At 42.7% G+C, this 19,479-nt stretch overlaps 1 protein-coding gene across 2 annotated transcripts in view; it reads left to right on the forward strand.

The window, feature by feature from the left end:
* The window catches only part of LRIG3 (leucine rich repeats and immunoglobulin like domains 3), a 36,880-nt gene extending 32,415 nt beyond the window's left edge, over positions 1 to 4,465 (forward strand). For both annotated transcript variants that reach the window (XM_069975823.1, XM_069975815.1), the window contains exons 14-19: positions 68 to 349; positions 670 to 1,122; positions 1,486 to 1,641; positions 2,204 to 2,347; positions 2,440 to 2,667; positions 3,045 to 4,465. In XM_069975823.1, coding sequence (XP_069831924.1) covers positions 68 to 349; positions 670 to 1,122; positions 1,486 to 1,641; positions 2,204 to 2,347; positions 2,440 to 2,667; positions 3,045 to 3,277 — 1,496 coding nt within the window. In that variant the 3' untranslated portion in view covers positions 3,278 to 4,465. The remainder of the gene's footprint in view (positions 1 to 67; positions 350 to 669; positions 1,123 to 1,485; positions 1,642 to 2,203; positions 2,348 to 2,439; positions 2,668 to 3,044) is intronic.
* The last annotated feature ends 15,014 nt before the right edge of the window (positions 4,466 to 19,479 follow it).

The following is a 19,479-nucleotide window of genomic DNA, read 5'->3' on the forward strand; positions in this document are numbered from 1 at the left end:
TTAAGTTTTCTGATAAGTGGGTGTTTATAAACCTGAATGCTTAAAACCCTTTTGTCTTTTATTTCAGTGCTTCCCTCATTCACGAAGATGCCCACAGACCTTACTATTCGTGCTGGATCTACTGCTCGACTTGAATGTGCTGCAGTGGGTCACCCAACACCACAGATAGCTTGGCAGAAAAATGGTGGCACAGATTTTCCTGCAGCTCGAGAGAGAAGGATGCATGTAATGCCAGAAGACGACGTGTTCTTTATTGTAAATGCCAAAATTGGAGACACTGGGGTGTATAGCTGCACAGCCCAGAATAGCGCAGGCAGCATTTCAGCTAATGCTACACTGACTGTGCTAGGTAAGAAGACAATTGTAAAATGTTTTCCCTTCTCTAATGATATAAAATACTGTAGCTGTAGGGTGGTTTCAGTCTGTTTTCTTGGAATGTTAATATTAAGATGACTTTTTTTTTTTTTTTCTTCTGTGACATTGCACTTTTGAAGAACCATGCCATTTGGAAAGTCCAATGGTGCCTCTTTAGTCTGTGGTAGAGCATATTCTATAGATGAGGCTGTAGAAATTGTGTAAGATGGAAAACAGATTATCTTTGGCAGAAAATTTGTGTAGGTAGAATGTGGCAGTGTTTCCAGAATTAATTCTATTCTTTCTCAACAACAGAAACACCGTCATTTCTGCGACCTTTACTAGATCGAACTGTATCAAAAGGAGAAACTACAGTCCTGCAGTGCATAGCAGGGGGAAACCCTACACCAAGAGTAAACTGGACCAAAGATGACAAACCATTGATTGTAACAGAGAGACATTTTTTCGCTGCTGGAAATCAACTTCTTATTCTTGTGGACACAGACTTTGAAGATGCTGGAAAATATACTTGTGAGATGTCCAATATTCTTGGAACTGAGAGGGGCAATATACATCTTTCTGTAATTCCTAATCCAACATGTGATTCCCCTGCGAATGCCACACCATCACTGGAGGATGATGGATGGGCCACAGTTGGTGTGGTGATTATAGCCGTGGTTTGCTGTGTGGTAGGAACCTCCCTTGTATGGGTGGTCATCATATACCACACACGAAGAAGGAATGAGGATTGCAGTGTTACTAACACAGGTGGGTAAGACTGTAATGCAAGCCAAGAAATAAAAGCTTTTCCATTTTGGTTAATCAAATTGCCATTCATCAGGGGTACATACAGAGCTAAAGAACATCTGTTACACAGTGAGCTTCATTTGGCAGAAAAACTCTATGGTTTCTGGAAGCCTGTCTTTTTCTTTAAGTATACCCCAGTTTAGAACAAATATTTCTTAACCTCAGGATATTCTACATGTATATTTTGACAAGTATTTGATTTTAAGTACACAATGAAACTTTAAATTTTTTCTATTCAGTTATTTCATACACTCAGATATTTGAACTGTTGTGAATGGTTTTCTTCTACATTATTCTTACATCTTCAACCCTATCATTTTACAGATGAGACAAACCTACCAGTGGATACTCCAAGCTACTTGTCCTCCCAAGGAACCCTTGCTGAGAGACAAGAGGGATACATCTCCTCCGAAAATGGAAGCCATCATTTAATAACTTCTTCCATGAGTGGATATTTCTTGCAACAGAGAGACACTAATGGTATATTAAAGTAAATTTTTCTTACGCTTCTTGACTTATAAATCCTATGTCATAGGATTTGTTTTGTTTGTGCAGTTTACTTGAATTACACAGCCCCATCTGACTCCTCAGATAAGGGACACCACTAATCTTGCTGGCAGCAGGATATGCAGTCAAAATTTTGCCACCGTGATCTCTGTGCAGGCGCGAGCTGGAGACTGAATTTTTCCAGCAGTGCCATTAACTGCATTGTATGCAACAGTGCTACCTGAAGAATTTTGTCTTTGTTGCGTGCCTGCACAGAAAGCGCGGTGGCAAGATTTTGATAGCATATCCTCCGCCAGCAAAAGATGATAGTTACACTTTTAAGGCTGCTTTCTTTCAGAAACTGCAACACTCTAGTTGTCAGTTTGGGTGCGGTTTTGCAGCTTAGTTCTATTGAAATAAATGGAGCTGGATTGTAGTACCACACACAACCTGAGGATAACCTTTTTAATGTATACAAAATTTACAGGAAGTTACAGAACTTACAAAATTCCTTCACTGTCTTAATAAAAAATCCTATATTTTCTTTATATTTTAGGCATTTGCCATTTGGATAATGGAAGTGAAGCTGACTTAGAAACAGGAAATGATCCACTACACTATCACTACATAGGCCAGCATAGCTCGTTGTATTTGAAAGGAAGCCAATACAACCCTGATGGATGTGAAGTCTTTCATGCAGGTCAGTGGAAATATCAGCAAACCACCTTCTTATGTTTTAGATTTTATTTAATGCAAATATTAAGGGATTTATGTATTTATTTTTCCTAAAAGGCTACAATTCCGATCAAAGATCTACAAATCTCAGTGCCTATGAACCAGATTATTTAACACAGAAAGATGAACACTTATGCAATAATTCAGATGTCCGTGGAACGTTTCCTGTCATTTATGCTTTTCCTGGCTCTGTCTGTGATCAAATCGAAGATAATAGAGTTAGAACTGATTCGGAGATGGATCTTTGTAGCTTCAAGAACAATCCAGATAAAACATTGCACATGGGTAAGATACCTGCTTGACTAATGATTACTGTTATAACTGTGTATATGTTTTTTGATGTGTTTATTGCCATAGAACAAAAAAGAAATATTTAAGTTAATATGTCGGCAAAATGATGGTTTGACCACCCCCATGGTAGAAGACATGGGTCTCCAAACTGCGGCCTTCCAGCTGTTGCGAAACCACAACTTCCATCATGCCTGGACAGCTAAAGCATTGGATTTGGCTGTCCAGGCATGATGGGAAATGTAGTTTTGCAACAGCTGGAGGGCCGCAGTTTGGAGACCCATGGTTTAAGAGAAGCCTTTTCTTTTAAATTTTGACTTTTTGATGGAAAACAAATGGCTCTAAAAAAAAAAATTTCCCCTTGTAATTTCCAGGAACGTTTGGAAAGTCTGTATGGAAGCCCCAACTTGAACCTTTCCAGAAGACAGTTGGATATGTGACCTCACATAGTAATGATAGTTCCTCATTGGATATACATTTAGACTGTGATAAAGAACAATCCTCAAATATTGCTTTTAAAGAGGAGGCTGGTATAGAATTTTTCAAGCAAAAGATTTCTGACAATCACAGGACTCCTATGTTTTATTGCTATGATCTAGACACATAGCAACTTGACAACGTTTCCACTTTATAATCCAAAGACTTTAACTTTCTACCTCAACGACAAACTTTACTCAAAGGGGAAAAAATAATGAACTTGAGTGCATGCAAAGTGAAGAGGAGCTCAGAAACACAGACTCTGAAGAAAGAAACTTTGGTTAAAATATCTGCTTATTTTAGAGCTTTGTTTTATATAAAGGTTCAGCCGTAATTTAAAACCCTGTAAATAGTGATTTTATAAATATTTTTGTATTTTTATATCAGATTTTCTATGGAAAATGAATGTATTGTAAAGAAGTTGCCAAATATTTTTGGCTCTTTTGAGCGTATTGTACATTTGCACAGTATGATAAATAAAATAGTTCTCTAATATGTCATTACAGTTGAGAATGGTGACCTTATTTGGCAACTTATTATGCTGGTGGCTGATTAATTTGTGAATGAACATGTGCCCATTTAGGCCTCTTTTAATACAAGTGATTTTTTTTGCACCCATGTAACAGATGCAACCCACCGCTCTCTTTGAAAACACTTAACCCTTAGGGTACTATCACACGGAACGATAGTCGGCCGAATCAGGCCGATTATCGCTCCATGTAATAAATACAACGATCAGCCGATGACCACGATCATCGGCTGATCGTTGATATAGGTTTGGACCCATTTTCATCAGGCGCCGACTGCGCACCGCTACGTGTAATAGTGGTGGGCGACTGGCGATATACATTACCTATCCACGTTCCAGGGCTGCTGCTGCAGTCTTCTTCTCCCCGGGTCCTGCGCGCTCTAGCTTCAGAGTGGCCTGTCAGCTGACAGGCCGCCCGGTAACTATGTTCCTGCAGCCCTTGTTTAACGATTAATGGGTCCAGTAAACAAATGACAATCTAGCAGATCGCTGCTCGTTTACAGGTATTATCGGGCCCCATCGGCCTGTGTAATACCACCCTTAGAGGACCGGGCCAATTTAAAATTTTTACATTTTCGTTTTTTCCTCCTTGTGCTTAAAAGGCCATATCACTTGCATTTTTTCACCTAGAAACCCACATGATCCCTTATTTTTTGCGCCACTAACTGTACTTTGCAATGACAGGCTGAATTTTTTCATAAAGGACACTGCAAAACCAGAAAAAAATTCAATGTGTGGTGAAATATGAAACATGTATAACTTTTATTGTATCTGATGGCTTGTAAAAAATTCAAAGCATTGTTAACAAATATATGTTCCTTAAAATTGCTCTATTCCCAGGCTTATAGTGCTTTTATCCTTTGGTCTATGGGGCTGTGTGAGGTGTCATTTTTTGTGCTATATTGTGTTCTTTCTATCGGTACCTTGATTGCGCATATGCGACTTTTTGATCGCTTTTTATTACAATTTTTCTGGATTTGATGCGACTACAAATGTGCAATTTTGCACTTTGGGATTTTTTTACACTTACAACATTTACCGTGAGAGATGAGGAACATGATAAATTAATAGTTCGGGGGATTACGCACGCGGCAATAACAAACATGTTTATTATTATTTATAACATGGGAAAAGGGGGGTGATTCAGACTTTTATTAGGGGAGGGGGCTTTTTATTAACACTTTTTTTTCTTTTTTTTTTTTTTTACTTTTACACTTATACTAGAAGCCCCCCTGGGGGACTTCTAGTATAGGCACTCTGATCTCTCATTGAGATCTGTCCTGTATACTAATACAGGATAGATCGATGAGATGCTGCAGCAGCCGGAAGCAATCGAGTACCGAGCCGGGATCAGTGCCATTGCGGCGCTGAGCCCTGCAGCAGCAGGATGTGTGAATCGCTCTTCCGGGACAACATCCCGGAGGAGCGATCCACCCCACTAGACACCAGGGAGGGCTGCATTCAAGTAATCGGATGCAGCTGTCAACTTTGACAGCTGCATCCGATTACTTTATTAGCGCACACAGCGATCGGACCGTGACCGCTAATAGCCGCAGTCCCGGGCTACATGCAGCACCTAGGACCGCGGCGGTTCAGAGCGTGGCCCCATTCTGAACACACGTAGGCAGCCCTGGACGTACGGGTACGTCCAGGGTCGCCTAAGGGTTAAAGTGAATGTACCATCAGGTTTATTCCCTTTTTAAGTGTTGCATATAAATAGAAAGGCACCGGTGCCGCTGTACTTTTTTTGAACCGCGGCACAGGCCCAGGCTAACACACTGGAGGCGGACTGGCCTGCGCCCAGTGGGTGGAACCCCAGCCCCTCTACGACGTGGCTCTATTGATTTTAATAGAGCCACGTCATCGAGGGGGGAGGGGTGCTCCAGTGCTCCAGCCTGGGACAGTGCTCACTACATTCGCTTTAAAGAAGCACTGCAGCGTTTTTTGTGTGGCCTATATAACGCACACTTGCCACCATTATTCCTGCTGCATCACCTGGTTCATTGCAGCGCTGCTGTATCTACACATTTTCAGTACTGTATCTTGGTCATGTGACCTCTGATCAGCCACCATCTTGACTTTTAGATTGCAAACTGCATCTTCTAACTTCTAAATCTATCAATCCCATGATGCATCAGCACAGAATCACCTGGACAGCTAGAAACAGTACCATCTCTGCCCGCTGAGAGGTCATTGTATTAATTCTTCACTCTATATAAATCTCTAAATCGCTAAGAGACTATAAGTGTTAAGCTAGGGAACTGTCAGCTTGTATGGAACAGTCCTTACAGCTTAAAGAGGTTGTCCAACTTTTTTTCTTATTGGAAATGTGAATAATTTGTAATCTGTCCCTTTCCCTTAGTGGTTTTCTCTAACCTTTTCTCACCTCTGTGTCCCTGGTTTCTGCCTCCTCTCTTACTGCTTTTTGGATTTGTGTGTTTACATAAAGAACTTCCAGGTCACAGGGATCAGCAGTGACATCACAGCTCTGCAAGCCTATAGCTCCACCCCCTCTCAATCTAGCTCCACCCACTCTACCCATAGGCAGGAAATGTCTGTCTTCCTACAAGTGTCTTTTAAGCGGTATGGTGGCTCAGTGTCTCACAATTATTTTATTATCAAATCAACTAGTTGTTTTTTTCACTTTCTGATGTAGGACTACAAATCCCAGCACACATGTACATGTTAGAGTTGTAGTCCTGGATTACAGATACACTACAGTATCAATACTACAGGTGGGTGGGGTTTCAATGAGGCAGGATTTTGTTACAAGTTTACCTCAGCAAGAAATAGATAGAATGGTGACTGGTATAAGGTGAAGTATCCTCTCTCCTCTCCATATTACAGATAGCAGCAGCACTGCCCTAACAATGTACATATTTACACTACAATAGTAACACTATTGGGTGACATTAATCAAAGTCTGTGCAAGGGAGCAGATTGCTTCTTTCATTTTTAAAAAGGAGTTGAAAAATGAAACCTAGAATCTGACTAGCTGATATGGGCAACTGCTTCCCTGCGCGGCCCAGCTCTGAACCACCCGTAGGTGATCCTGGATGTACAGGTACGCCCAGGGTCCTCTACGGGTTAAGAGCAACTTTGGTACTTCCCTTTTAGAAGCGACTTTGGTACCTCTGCTACTTTACTGATTCTGCTCTGCTACGTAGTGTGGGTATCAGCTCTGCTACATGGCTGGCTCAGCTCTATCTAGTGCGGTTATTGGCTCTGCTACATGACTGGCTCGGTTACCATGACAATCTTACTCATGTCAGTGAGACAAAATCATTAAGGACCTTACATCTTCTATTGGCCAATAGTGGACATGAGACTGTGGATGTTGTGAGGCATTGACTGACAAGACCTTAGAATTTCTATTGGCTGCTATATTTCAGCTATTTGCATACGTGCTTTGATTCGCTGTTAGCGTTTACATTGTGGCCATTATTTCAAATAAGCCATTATTTTCTATGGGAAATTAGAGGTCTTTAAACGTAAATATCTTAAACGACAGATCCAATAGAAACCAAAAATAGCACTTTGAAATCCGCTGCGAGTTTCCGGCGAAATCCGCTGCGGATGCTGGTATAATGAAGACCTATTGGGTCAATTTTCATTCTGCTACACATGTGACCTGGCCCCTTTAACCCCTAGCCCGGAACATACATTACCTGCTGTGCGAAGCTCCCTGGCTCCCCTCGCTTCTCATCAGCAAATCAGTGCTGCCCTGCACGGATTGGTTGATGAGGAGCGAGGGGAGCCGGGCAGGTAATGTATGCTCTGGGCCGAGGGCAGCCCTGAAGCATACATGACCTGCTTTAGGTGATGTATTCTCCAAGCTGGGGGCGGCGGGGGGTTAAAGGGGCCTGGGTTACATATCCGCAGCGGAATGAAAATTCCCCTACGGATATGTAACCCCATATATAACATGTCAGAAGTTTTTGAAATGACAGGTACACTTTAAGATTAAAAAAAAAAAAAAAGGTGGAGATCAATTAGAATCTTATTTAAACACTGAATAAGTAGCATAAGTGGGCAAAAAAACATTGTCCTACAACATTACGAGCAGGAGAAACTAATCGAGGCAGTAATTTTGATTTAACACCTTTTGATCTTTAATTTTGTGAATAGAAAAGGCATTTATTGTTGTCGGTAATAACTTCTCCAGGAAATGGATAAATGTAATAACTAGGGATGAGCAAATTTAGAGTAAGAACCAAGTGAAGCGCTTTGTTCCTATCTGTATTCTGGTCATCGGGCTGCAGGGCTTTGAAGTCTGTTTCGCTCCCTGCCGCTCCTTCCTGGGTGCTGAATAAAAGATGGATCTTAGTTTCCCAGGACAGGGTCCACTTTTCCCAGCACCTGGGTAGGAGTGACATGGAGCGAAGCAGACTTCAAAGCCCGCAGCATGATCAGATTTGCTCATCCCTAGTAATATTAATAAGGACATGTGATTTAGTTGTTTTTGTGATTTAGAAGTGCTTCGTTATTTCTGCAATCTGCTCATCAGCCTGCTGCCCTTTAACTGCTCTGTGCTGCTCCTCCCTGGGTGCTGGGAAAAGCTGTATCCAGTCCTGGGAAACTAGGAAAAGTGATCCTTTTAAAGCGTAACTGTAATTTTTCTAAAAAATCAATAAATATCAATAGTATAAGCGATTTTGAGAAACTCTTTAATAGGTTTTATTTAGCAAAAGAGTTTCCTTTTGTACTCAAATAGCTGTTTTCCTAGCTCCCCCCTCACTTCAGAAGAAGCAGGATTTCTGTGTCCATTATGCTCTATGGAGAGGTGAGGGGCTGAGAGGAGTGAGTGTGCATGGAGGAGAGAAATATAAGTCCTGCACAGCACAACACCCTGCAATCTTCTCTCAGCAAGTTCTTAGATAACCCCTGACCTTTCTGACCCCTGAATCCAGCGTTTTAGGTGTCCAGACAGTCTACAAACAGCTGACCTTCATGTCTCCTCTTCCTGCTCGGTCATCTCCCTCGGCCCCTCCCCCTCCATAGGGATATAATGGAGACAGCAGAACCCGTCTTCACTGGCTTCTCTGTAATGAAGACGGATTTGCCTGATAATGCACAGATAAGAAGTGAGGGGGGGGGGGCTGGGAGATTGCTTCTTGAGTACAGAAGGAGGCTTTTTTGCCTAATAAAAACCTATTATAGAGTTTCTTAAAATTGCCTATACTACTGTTTTGTGCAATAAAAAAAAAAAAATTGACAGTTACGCTTTAACAATTTTATTTTTTTGGGCTATAGGGCTGTAATATTTACGTAATTTTTTTGTAACCTGTAACTACTTGTAAAATATATATATATATATATATATATATATATATATATATATATATATATATATATATATATATATATTGTGGGAGATTAGCTCTGTAGAGCCGGGCAGACAGCAGGATTGGCAGTCAGAGACAGGGACACAAACTTGTATAAAACAGAGATTCTCTTGTTTGTTTATTGAAACCAAAAGAAATTCAGCCTTACATACAGGCACAAAGTAAAATAAATCCTGCTCGTCTGAGCTCTAACTAACACAGCAAATCCTAGCTATACAGGTGACTTGCTACCAGTCACCCAACATAAAACAACAACAGTTGGTACAATACCAGTGTGGCTCAAAGTCCCAGCAGAAGCTTTAGCAGCCCTGACCCTCTCCACAGCCAGGAGAGACCTCCATGCACAGCCACAACTCTATACACTCTGTGCCTCCTCCACAACTTCCCCACGTATGTTATCTACCCTGTACAGTAGATCTTGGGTGACTGCCATGTGTGGGTACATCTTGTTGGCCCCTGGAAGTTGTGACACCCGATTTATCGCGGTAACATTCTCTCTGGCCTTTATCAAGGTGGGATCCCTGAGCTGAGCAGTGCCAAAGTTATCACGTGACACTTCCAAGTCAGGCATATCAGGAACTTCCTCCTGGACTTCACCCTCACCAGCCAGTACAGCTAAGGGAACATTGTCACTTTCTGTGGTCACCCCTACGGCTGGTACCTCAGCATCTGGGTCAAATGGAACCGGGGTTATCTCATGACATACATTATCAATAGTAACATTCTCAGTGTAAGTTACCTGTTTTCCCCGCCACAAGTCCCAAAATAGGGGAAAGTCTCTTCCCAGTATCACATTATACATTAGAGACTTAACCACACCCACTTCATGAGACGCTATCCCACAAGTAGTCGTTATTGGGACCACAGCGGTAGGATACTCTCTGGTTTCACCATGTATGCACAAGACCCCGACAGTATGTCCACTGTGTGTTCCAGGGTCTATTAGAGAGCCATGCACTAAAGTCACCAAGCTCCCAGAGTCCAGCAGAGCTAGTACTGCATAACCTCCAATTGACACAGTACACATTTGAGGTTCAGTCTCTGACATAGTCTCTGCAGCAAGAACAGGTCGTGCAAATAAGGAGATACGTCTGGAGGTGTTGCATTCCATGGGCTCAGTCGTCAGGGGACAATTAGCAGCTATATGCCCCAGTTCATGGCACCGCCAACACTGTATACGGCCCTGGTCTCGACCTTGAGACCATGGTCGTTGACCAAATGTCCCACTGTTCCTGGGCCCAACCGCTAGGTCCCCCCCTGAGCCACCTCCCCTTGAGACCTTTTGCACCCCTTTAGTAACTGGAACAGACTTACCAGCTGGCTTCAATGGCTTGTCCCTGGAGCTGGCATGTCTTGGAGACACCTGAAGTAGCTCCTCAGTGGCGCTGTACCTCTCGACAAGATTCACAAGCTGGTCAGCATCTGTAGGCCCAGCTTGTCCAACCCAGCGCTGGATCCTTGGAGGAAGGGAACGGATGAACTTGTCCAGGACCACTCTCTCCACAATTTGACCAGGGGTAGTTTCCTCAGGCTGTAGCCACTTCTTAACAAGATGGATCAGGTCATGCATCTGTGACCGTGGTGGTGAGCTTTCAGAAAAAGTCCAGTTGTGCACCCGGCCTGCTCGCACATGCATATTGACCCCAAGTCTGGCAAGGATCTCACCTTTGAGCTTCTGATAGTCTCTGGAGTCTTGCTCACTCAAGTCATAGTACGCCTTCTGGGATTCTCCAGTCAGAAATGGCGCCACAACATCTGCCCACTGGTCAGCCGGTAACTTCTCACGCTCTGCAACTCTTTCAAAGACCATGAGATAGGCTTCCACATCATCTGTGGGTGTCATCTTTTGGAGTGATGCCTGTACAGTGGCCCTTGCAGATGGCTGTGGACCCTGAGTCCCTTGCAGTACATAGCTGTTTCCTGCAGTTCGCCGAGCTGAGATTGCCTCGGCCATTTTCTCCACCACTAGCCTGTGTGCCTCATTTTGCTGCTGAAGCATAGCCCGGGTTTCTTGCTGTTGCTTCAGCATGGCCTGGGTAAAAGCTTGCTGCTGCTTCTCAGCTTGCATCATGACTTGTTTCATAAAGTCCTCCATTGCAGCAGCCTTCTTTTTCAGCTCTCCTGCAGCTTTTATCCAAGACATAAACAGGTATCTCTGTACAAAGTCCTTTCAGTGTGTATGTCTCTTTAAGACTGCATTTTTATGCCCGCATCCTCCACCATATGTGGGAGATTAGCTCTGTAGAGCCGGGCAGACAGCAGGATTGGCAGTCAGAGACAGGGACACAAACTTTTATAAAACAGCGATGCTCCTGTTTGTTTATTGAAACCAAAAGAAATTCAGCCTTACATACAGGCACAAAGTAAAATAAATCCTGCTCGTCTGAGCTCTAACTAACACAGCAATTCCTAGCTATACAGGTGACTTGCTACCAGTCACCCAACATAAAACAACAACAATTGGTACAATACCAGTGTGGCTCAAAGTCCCAGCAGAAGCTTTAGCAGCCCTGACCCTCTCCACAGCCAGGAGAGACCTCCATGCACAGCCACAACTCTATACACTCTGTGCCTCCTCTTATGAGAACTGTGATCAGTGGCCTCCAGCACCTGGGCTGACTTGGCCAGATAGAAAAACCTGGACTGGCCAGAAAGGGAATGACAGGCCCTTTTTCAGCAACTAAAAACAGTCCCATAGCAAGTAGTTTGCTATGGGTTTTAACTTTCCTGGATTCCTCCATATCTCACCCAGCTTTCCCTGGATGAGGTATGGACTTTCTGGAACCTAGTGTTCACATATGACAGGTACCTCGGGGAGATATAGCGATTCCCAACCACAATCCCTGTCACTGTCTCACAATATATATAGTACAGACCAAATGTGTGGACACAACTTCTCATTCAAAGAGTTTTCTGTATTTTCATGTCTATGAAACTTGTGGATTGTAGCGGCATGCTATTCCATCCGGTTTGCATTTAGTTGGACCATCATTTATTTTTTAACAGGACAATAACCCCAAACACACCTCCAGGCTGTGTAAGGGCTATTTGACCAGGAAGGAGACCTGACCAGACCTGAGCCCAATTGCGATGGTTTGGGGTGAGCTGGACCGCAGAGTGAAGGTAAAAGGGACAACAAGTGCTGAGCATCTCTGGGAACTCCTTCAAGACTGTTGGAAGACCATTTCAGGTCTTCACCAAGACCGATTTATCAAGAGAATGCCAAGAGTGTGCAAATCAGTAATCAAAGCAAAAGGTGGCTACTTTGAAGAACCTAGACTATAAGACATACTGTATTTTCGGTTGTTCACACTTTTTTGTATATCTATACAGTAATTCCACATGTGTTAATTCATAGTTTTGATGCCTTCAGTGTGAATCTAAAATTTTCATAATCATGAAAATACAGACAACTCTTTTAATGACAAGGAGTGTCAAAACTTTTAGTCTGTTCTGTACATATATATATATATATATATATATATATATATATAATTTTTTTATTTTTTTATTTTTTTTTAACTCTATCCCTCCTCTTCCTATGGTGTAACTGTATGGTTTGTGTAACTATACACAGATGAGAGAGAGATACTTTTCTTACTCCAGGTTTAATTCCTACAAGAGTCTACTCAATGTAAATTTGCTTAAGCTAAGTGTTTCAGCTATCTTGCTGTACATGTGTTATATCATGGATTTTTTATATTTTTTTTTACTATTGATGTAGATGAAATGTTTCTGCATTCAAGGTGTAAATTTATAGCTGTTGCTGTTCTACCGACCAGTAAATGACAAACAGCTGTTGTAATAGCGTAGGTGGTGGACAGTTTCTGATGATAGAATGTGGGCAAAAGTTATTTTCTTGTTGAACCAAGTAAAGGTCTTATGTTTGTGGTTAGAAGGCCTTTGGCCACTGGCTAATGTGCGCAGACGATTAATGTTCAGATTCTGCAACGTTCTTTAAACATGAATGTTCGGCATTTGATTCCCAGTTGCTGGAGAGGTTGGATGCCACCCTAGGGAGTGCTTAAAAACATGAATATAGCCATATGCCATGTTCACACAACGTAAAAAAATAAGGGCAAAATGTGTCCGTATTTGGATAATTATTTCAGGCTGTATTCATCCAAATATGGCTGTATTTACATATTACATATTGTAGCATGCGAAATGCAATATATTAAAAATTTACATTATTGTTCCAGCACAGTCAACAGGGTAATATAAAAAATAAAATAAAAAACACCAGTATTGCTGATTTTTTTAAAAAACTAATTAATAAAAAGCGATCCAATTTTTTTTTTTATACCAATATGATACTAATATAAACTAGAGATCATGGCGCAAAAAATGACACCCCAACAAGCCGTTTAGGTAGAAAAATAAAAGCGCTATGGCTCTTAGAAGGCGAGGAGGAACATTGCATTAATTTGAACCGGGCACCAATGACAGCAAAAATGCAGTGTGGCCTTAGCTTAAACTGTAGATGTCACTACAGTGCATTTTTATTATGCTTACAAAGTGTATATGGTTTGACGTTTGGAATTTGTGCACTCAATGTACGCTGCTCAAAAAAATAAAGGGAACACTTAAACAACAAAATATAACAATATAAACTCAATTGCACCTTAATGAAATAACCATGTCCAGTTATGAAGCAACACTGATGGTGAATCAATTTTTCCTGCTTTTGTGCAAATGAACAAGTAGAAATAATCGGCAAATTGCAGGACAACCCCTATAAAGGAGAGATTCTGCAGGTGGTGACCACAGACCATTTCTTTGTCCTCCACCCTTTTGGCTGTTTTTTTGTCACTTTTGCATTTTGTCATTGCTCTCACCCATAGAGGTGACATGGGGAGGTGTCTACAACCCACAGAAGATGTTCAGGTAGTGCAGCTCATCCAGGATGGCACATCAGTGCTACCTGTAACAAGAAGGTTTGCTGTGTCTGTCAGCGTCCAGAGCATGGAGCAGATACCTGGAGATAGGCCAGTACACCAGGAGACATGGAGGGGGGCGAAGGAAGGCAACAACCCAGCAGCAGCATTGCTATCTTTGTACCAGAGCCCTGTAAAATGACCTCCAGCAGCCACTAATATCCATATCTCTGCTCAAACTGTTAGAAACCAACGCCATAAGGGTGGAATGAGTGCCCAACTTCCACAAGTTGGTGTTGTGCTTACAGCCCAACACTGGATAGGGTGATTGGCATTTACCAGAGAACACCACTGGTGCCCTGTGCTCTTGACAGATGAAAGCAGGTTCACACTGAGCACATGTGACAGAGTCTGTAGATGCAGTGGAGAGTGATCTGCTGGCTGCAACATCCTTCAGCATCGGTAATGGGTCAGTAATGATGTGGGGTGGCATTTGTTTGGAGGGCCGCACAGCCCTCCATGTGCTCACCAGAGGTAGCCTGACTGCTATTAGGTACCGAGATGAGATCCTTAGACCCCTTGTGAGACCATATTCTGGTGCGGTTGGCCCTGGGTTCCTCCTAATGAAGAACAATGCTAGACCTCATGTGGCAGGAGTGTGTCAGCAGCTTCTGCAAGATGAAGGCATTGAAGCTATGGACTGGCCCATCTGCTCCCCAGACCTGAATCTGATTGAGCACATCTGGGACATCATGTCTCGTTCCATCCACCAACCACAGACTGTCCACGAGTTGGCGGATGCTTTAGTCCAGGTCTGGGAGGAGATTCCTCAGGAGCACATTCAGCTTTGTACAAAACAAAGTATTCAATGAGAATATTTTATTCATTCAGCTCTAGGATGTGTTATTTGTTTCCTCTATTTTTTTTATTTTTTTTTTAACAGTGTATTTCTAACTCCTATATATATTTACATATATTTACATAGATAATTTTCTGATTGTCAAAGATTAGAGAAGTGTATGTTAGACAACCCCTCTAAGCTATAGAACATCAATTCAAAACATTATCAATTACATATAGTTTTTGTTTTGTTGGTAGCATGTGAAAATAAGCAAAGGGAGATGTCAAAATGTTTCTTTCTGACCAGTAGAACACTAGGCCGATTGAGATTTATATTCCCTTAGTATGAAACAAAAACAGAAACTCTATCTTTTTTTTTTTTATACACTAATGCAGTGTTCAATAAGTCACTCGTCTCCCTTTTGCCAATAAAAGAAGGCTGCTTTCAGGCTCTGTGCACATCCTGCTGACTGCTGCTCATCAAAGTAAGAGTTCTTCTAGTTCTGAAAACAAAATGCTAATATGTTGACAGTACGACTTCAAAAGGATAGCTTCTTTGTTTCCTATTTCATGATTTCTCTTTGCTTTTTCTCTTTAAAGATCATTTTCACTGTTCTATAATATACATAAATCAAAATGCTACGTTATTCAGACTGAAATGTCAGAGCAGAGAATCGTCATAACTCATTATGTATACAATTTACAAAGTTAGCATTGGGTTGATATCACACATATTGTAAACATGGAAAACCTAGTGACATAAGTAAATATTTAAAAAATTTTTACACCCCTTTGCATTCCTAGTTGTGGTGTAAAATGATGCAAGAATGAATCCATAATATGCTTGTGTGCAGATGATTAGGTACATTTACAGTTACAAGTGGTGTTCCACAGAGGGGTTGTACTGGGTCCACTCCTTTCCAATATGTATACAGTGGTACCTTGGTTTAAGAGTAACTTGGTTTAAGAGCGTTTTGGTTTAAGAGCTCACAGTTTTTCAAAATTGTGACTTGGTATAAGAGCATTGCTTTGGTTTAAGAGCTCCCTGTACTGGGTGGGAGGGGGAGTGGAGGAGGGGTATGGCCTGCATAGCGGGATCTACAGCCCTTTACTCTGACCAGGAAGTCTCCCTCACCTTCCAAATCATAACAGATCCACTTCAGGCTGGGGCTTACATCATGGGACAGGACTGTGGAGGTAATCTCTCCATAGCTGTAACCCCTCTCTCCCCGGAGAGAGAGCGCTGCATGTATGTGCCCACATCTGCCCTGCTCATTCCTTCATGCCCCCTGCAGTCTCTGTCAGCCCTTGTGTTTCCCATCCTCTCCATTACTGTACAGTAACTTATCACATATTCTGCTCTTTCTAAATGTTTGTTTCATTTGTTTTACATCTTATTAGGAATAATAAGGGGGGGGAAGGGAAGGGAAATCATATCTTTATTCTATTTTTGCAGAGATCCACGGTCCCCAAATTTTATATAATCTGTTTGTTCTTTTCGGAGATATCTGTTGTGCCCAATATTCCTCATATTGTTGTACTCTATTCACCAAACAGATCCATTCCTCCATTGCTGTAGCCCCAGAGCCAAACCATCTCCTGGAAATAATGATCAGTTTAGAGAGATCAGTTTATTTAATAGAGAGATCAGTTTATTTAATAATGACCCTGCTCCACCATCATTCTTATATCCTTCCAATAAAAATCTAGGGATTTCCTCTCCAACCACCAGACCTACATCTCTTACAATCCGCTTCTTCACTTCCATTTAAAATGTTTGAACCACCAGACATTCCCACAAAAGATGGAAGAAGTCGGCATCCATCATAAAGCACTTTGGGCACTCGGAGGAGGATCGACACCCTCTCCTAAGTTAATTCATTGGTGACAGGTAAAGTCTATAAAGAATTTTTAATTGTATCAACCTGTGTGCAGGGTTAATGGTACTGTACGTGATCCAGCACATCCATCCACAGGTCTTCTGAGACAATCCCAATTCTAAGCTCCCATTTCTCTCTAGATTTTGCCAACAAACCCATATCCCTCTCCTTTAAAAGTCTAGCATAAATGTCCGTCAGATATTTTGTACCCTGCATAGGAGATCTAAGATAATCAAAAAAAATGTGAGTGTGTACCTGAAATAATTCTCTATTAGAAGAGGCATTAAACGCATGTCTCAATTGTAAGTACCGAAATCTGTGTACATCTGTAATGTGATACTCTCTCTTACAGTCCGTGAATGAAATAAAATCCCCATTCACAAAAATCTGTGCAATGTACTTAATTCCCCGCCGTGTAAAGAATTTGGGATCTTGCGTTTTCCCGAATTCCATAAATCTAGAATTCCCCTAAATAGGTGAAAATTGAAAACATCCTTTAATTTTATATAATTTTTTAAGTGCATTCCATACCCTAAGGCAGCGTTTCCCAACCGGGGTGCCGCGGCACACAGGTGTGTCGGGAGAACCCGCCAGGGGTGCCGCGGGACCCCGGTGGGAAATGTGCGCTGTCACTTTAAGCATCCTGAGAAGCTGCGGCCGCGCAGCTTCTCAGGATGCACATATCGCTTTAATGTTCCGCCCGCACAATGAGCAGGCGGAACATTAAAGTAAGCAGAATATAGGAGCAGGAAGTGTCAGCATCCTGCTCCTATATTTACTCCCATAGGCCGCCGGCACTTCATACCAGCAGCCTATGGGAGGCCGGGACGTGACCTCTCCGGCAGGCGTGATGACGTCCCGTCCCCGCGGCTCGCAAGATGGAGCCCGAAGAGGAGGAGGAGAGCTTCTGCCTGCAGCCACAGCGCGGATTAGGTGAGTAGGATGTTTGTTTTTTTTAGGGGCAGAGCAGGGGGCATTATTAGTTCATGGGGGGCACCTCTGGGGGCATTATTAGTATATGGGGGCACCTCTGGGGAAATTATTAGTATATGGGGCACCTCTGGGGGCATTATTAGTTCATGGGGGGCACCTCTGGGAGCATTATTAGTATATGGGGGCACCTCTGGGGGCATTATTAGTATATGGGGGCACCTCTGGGGGCATTATTAGTATATGGGGGCACCTCTGGGGGTATTATTAGTATATGGGGGCACCTCTGGGGGCATTATTAGCTCATGTGGGCACCTCTGGGGGCATTATTAGTTCATGGGGGCACCTCTGGGGGCATTATTAGTTCAAGTGGGCACCTCTGGGGGCATTATTAGTTCATGGGGGCACCTCTGGGGGCATTATTAGCTCATGGGGGCATCTCTGGGGGCATTATTAGCTCATGGGACACCTCTGGGGGCATTATTAGTTCATGGGGGCACCTCTGGGGCATTATTAGCTCATGGGGGCACCTCTGGGGGCATTATTAGTATATGGAGGCCACCCCTGGGGCATTATTAGTATATGGGGGCACCTCTGGAGGCATTATTAGTTCATGGGAGCACCTCTGGGGGCATTATTAGTTTATGGGGGCACCTCTGGGGGCATTATTAGTTCATGGGGGCACCTCTGGGGGCATTATTAGTTCATAGGGGCACCTCTAGGGGCATTATTAGTTCATGGGGGCACCTCTGGGGGCATTATTAGTTCATCACAGCAGGGGATCCTACATACAGGGGGCATCCCACATTCCTACTCGCTTTACTGCACATAACACCACACAGCGCAGTTACTTTGGGAGCCTACAGGAGGGAGAAAGGATAGGAAGTTGCTAGAAATGTGCGGAGCCTAAATTTTTTGTCTTGCAGGTTCTGAAGAGATGAAAAGTAGCTGGAAGAAATCATCATGGCGGATGGAGAGGAAAAGGAAAAGTGACTCCTCAGATCAAAGAAGACGTCACCTGTGAGTCACTGTATGACGGTTTTCTTATTTTGTAGAACATTATTTAGTAGGGGTGCCCCAAGGAATTTTTTTTTCCAAGGTGTGCCTCGAGGTGGAAAAGGTTGGGAAGCACTGCACTAAGGTATAATTCTATGTGGGTTAGCCCCTTTAAACCTCCAAAACCACCCTCCAAACCCATAAATATTTTCTCATAGTGACAATTAGTGGATTGTAACATAAACTGCAAAATAGGGGACTTTCTCCATCTCCTCAGTAACTGAGATACCATTGCAAAAAAGTACAAACGAAAATGGGGCAATGCCATACCTCCTTCCCCTAAACCCTGAGTCCAATTATAATATTTGATCCTGGGTCTTTGTTTCCCCCAAATAAAAGAATTGAGGAGAACAGAGAGTCTTTGGAACCAGGATTCCTTAATCCATACTGGTGCAGCATATAGAACATATAGTACCTGTGGTAATATCACCATCTTGATTATGCCCATCCGGTCAGCCATGGAAAGAGGAAGTCCCCCCCCCCCAAGATTTATTTTCTTTCTGATCTTTAAGAGGAGTGGGTGTAAGTTCAGAGATAGATATTTATCAACTCTAGAGGATAGCTTAATTCCCAGATAATCAATAGATTCATCTGACCCCACTGTATGCACCAACGACCCGGAGACCCCGGTCCCCTGACCGATTGGCAACAACGATGACTTGCCCCAGTTAATACGAAGTCCTGAGTAACTCCCATATTTGGAGACTATGTCAATAACAGACTGGAGAGTTCTCCCCCCCCCCTCAAAAAAAGAATATCATCCGCATACAGAAGTATGGGCCCGCAAAGCCAAACCCTTCCACCTCTCTAGCTTCTTTAATTCTCCTAGCCAAAGGCTCGATAAAAAACACAAAAAGAAGGGGAGACAGGGGACA

This window comes from Dendropsophus ebraccatus, chromosome 1 (assembly GCF_027789765.1).
Source record: "Dendropsophus ebraccatus isolate aDenEbr1 chromosome 1, aDenEbr1.pat, whole genome shotgun sequence".
Classification (NCBI taxonomy): Eukaryota; Metazoa; Chordata; class Amphibia; order Anura; family Hylidae; genus Dendropsophus; species Dendropsophus ebraccatus.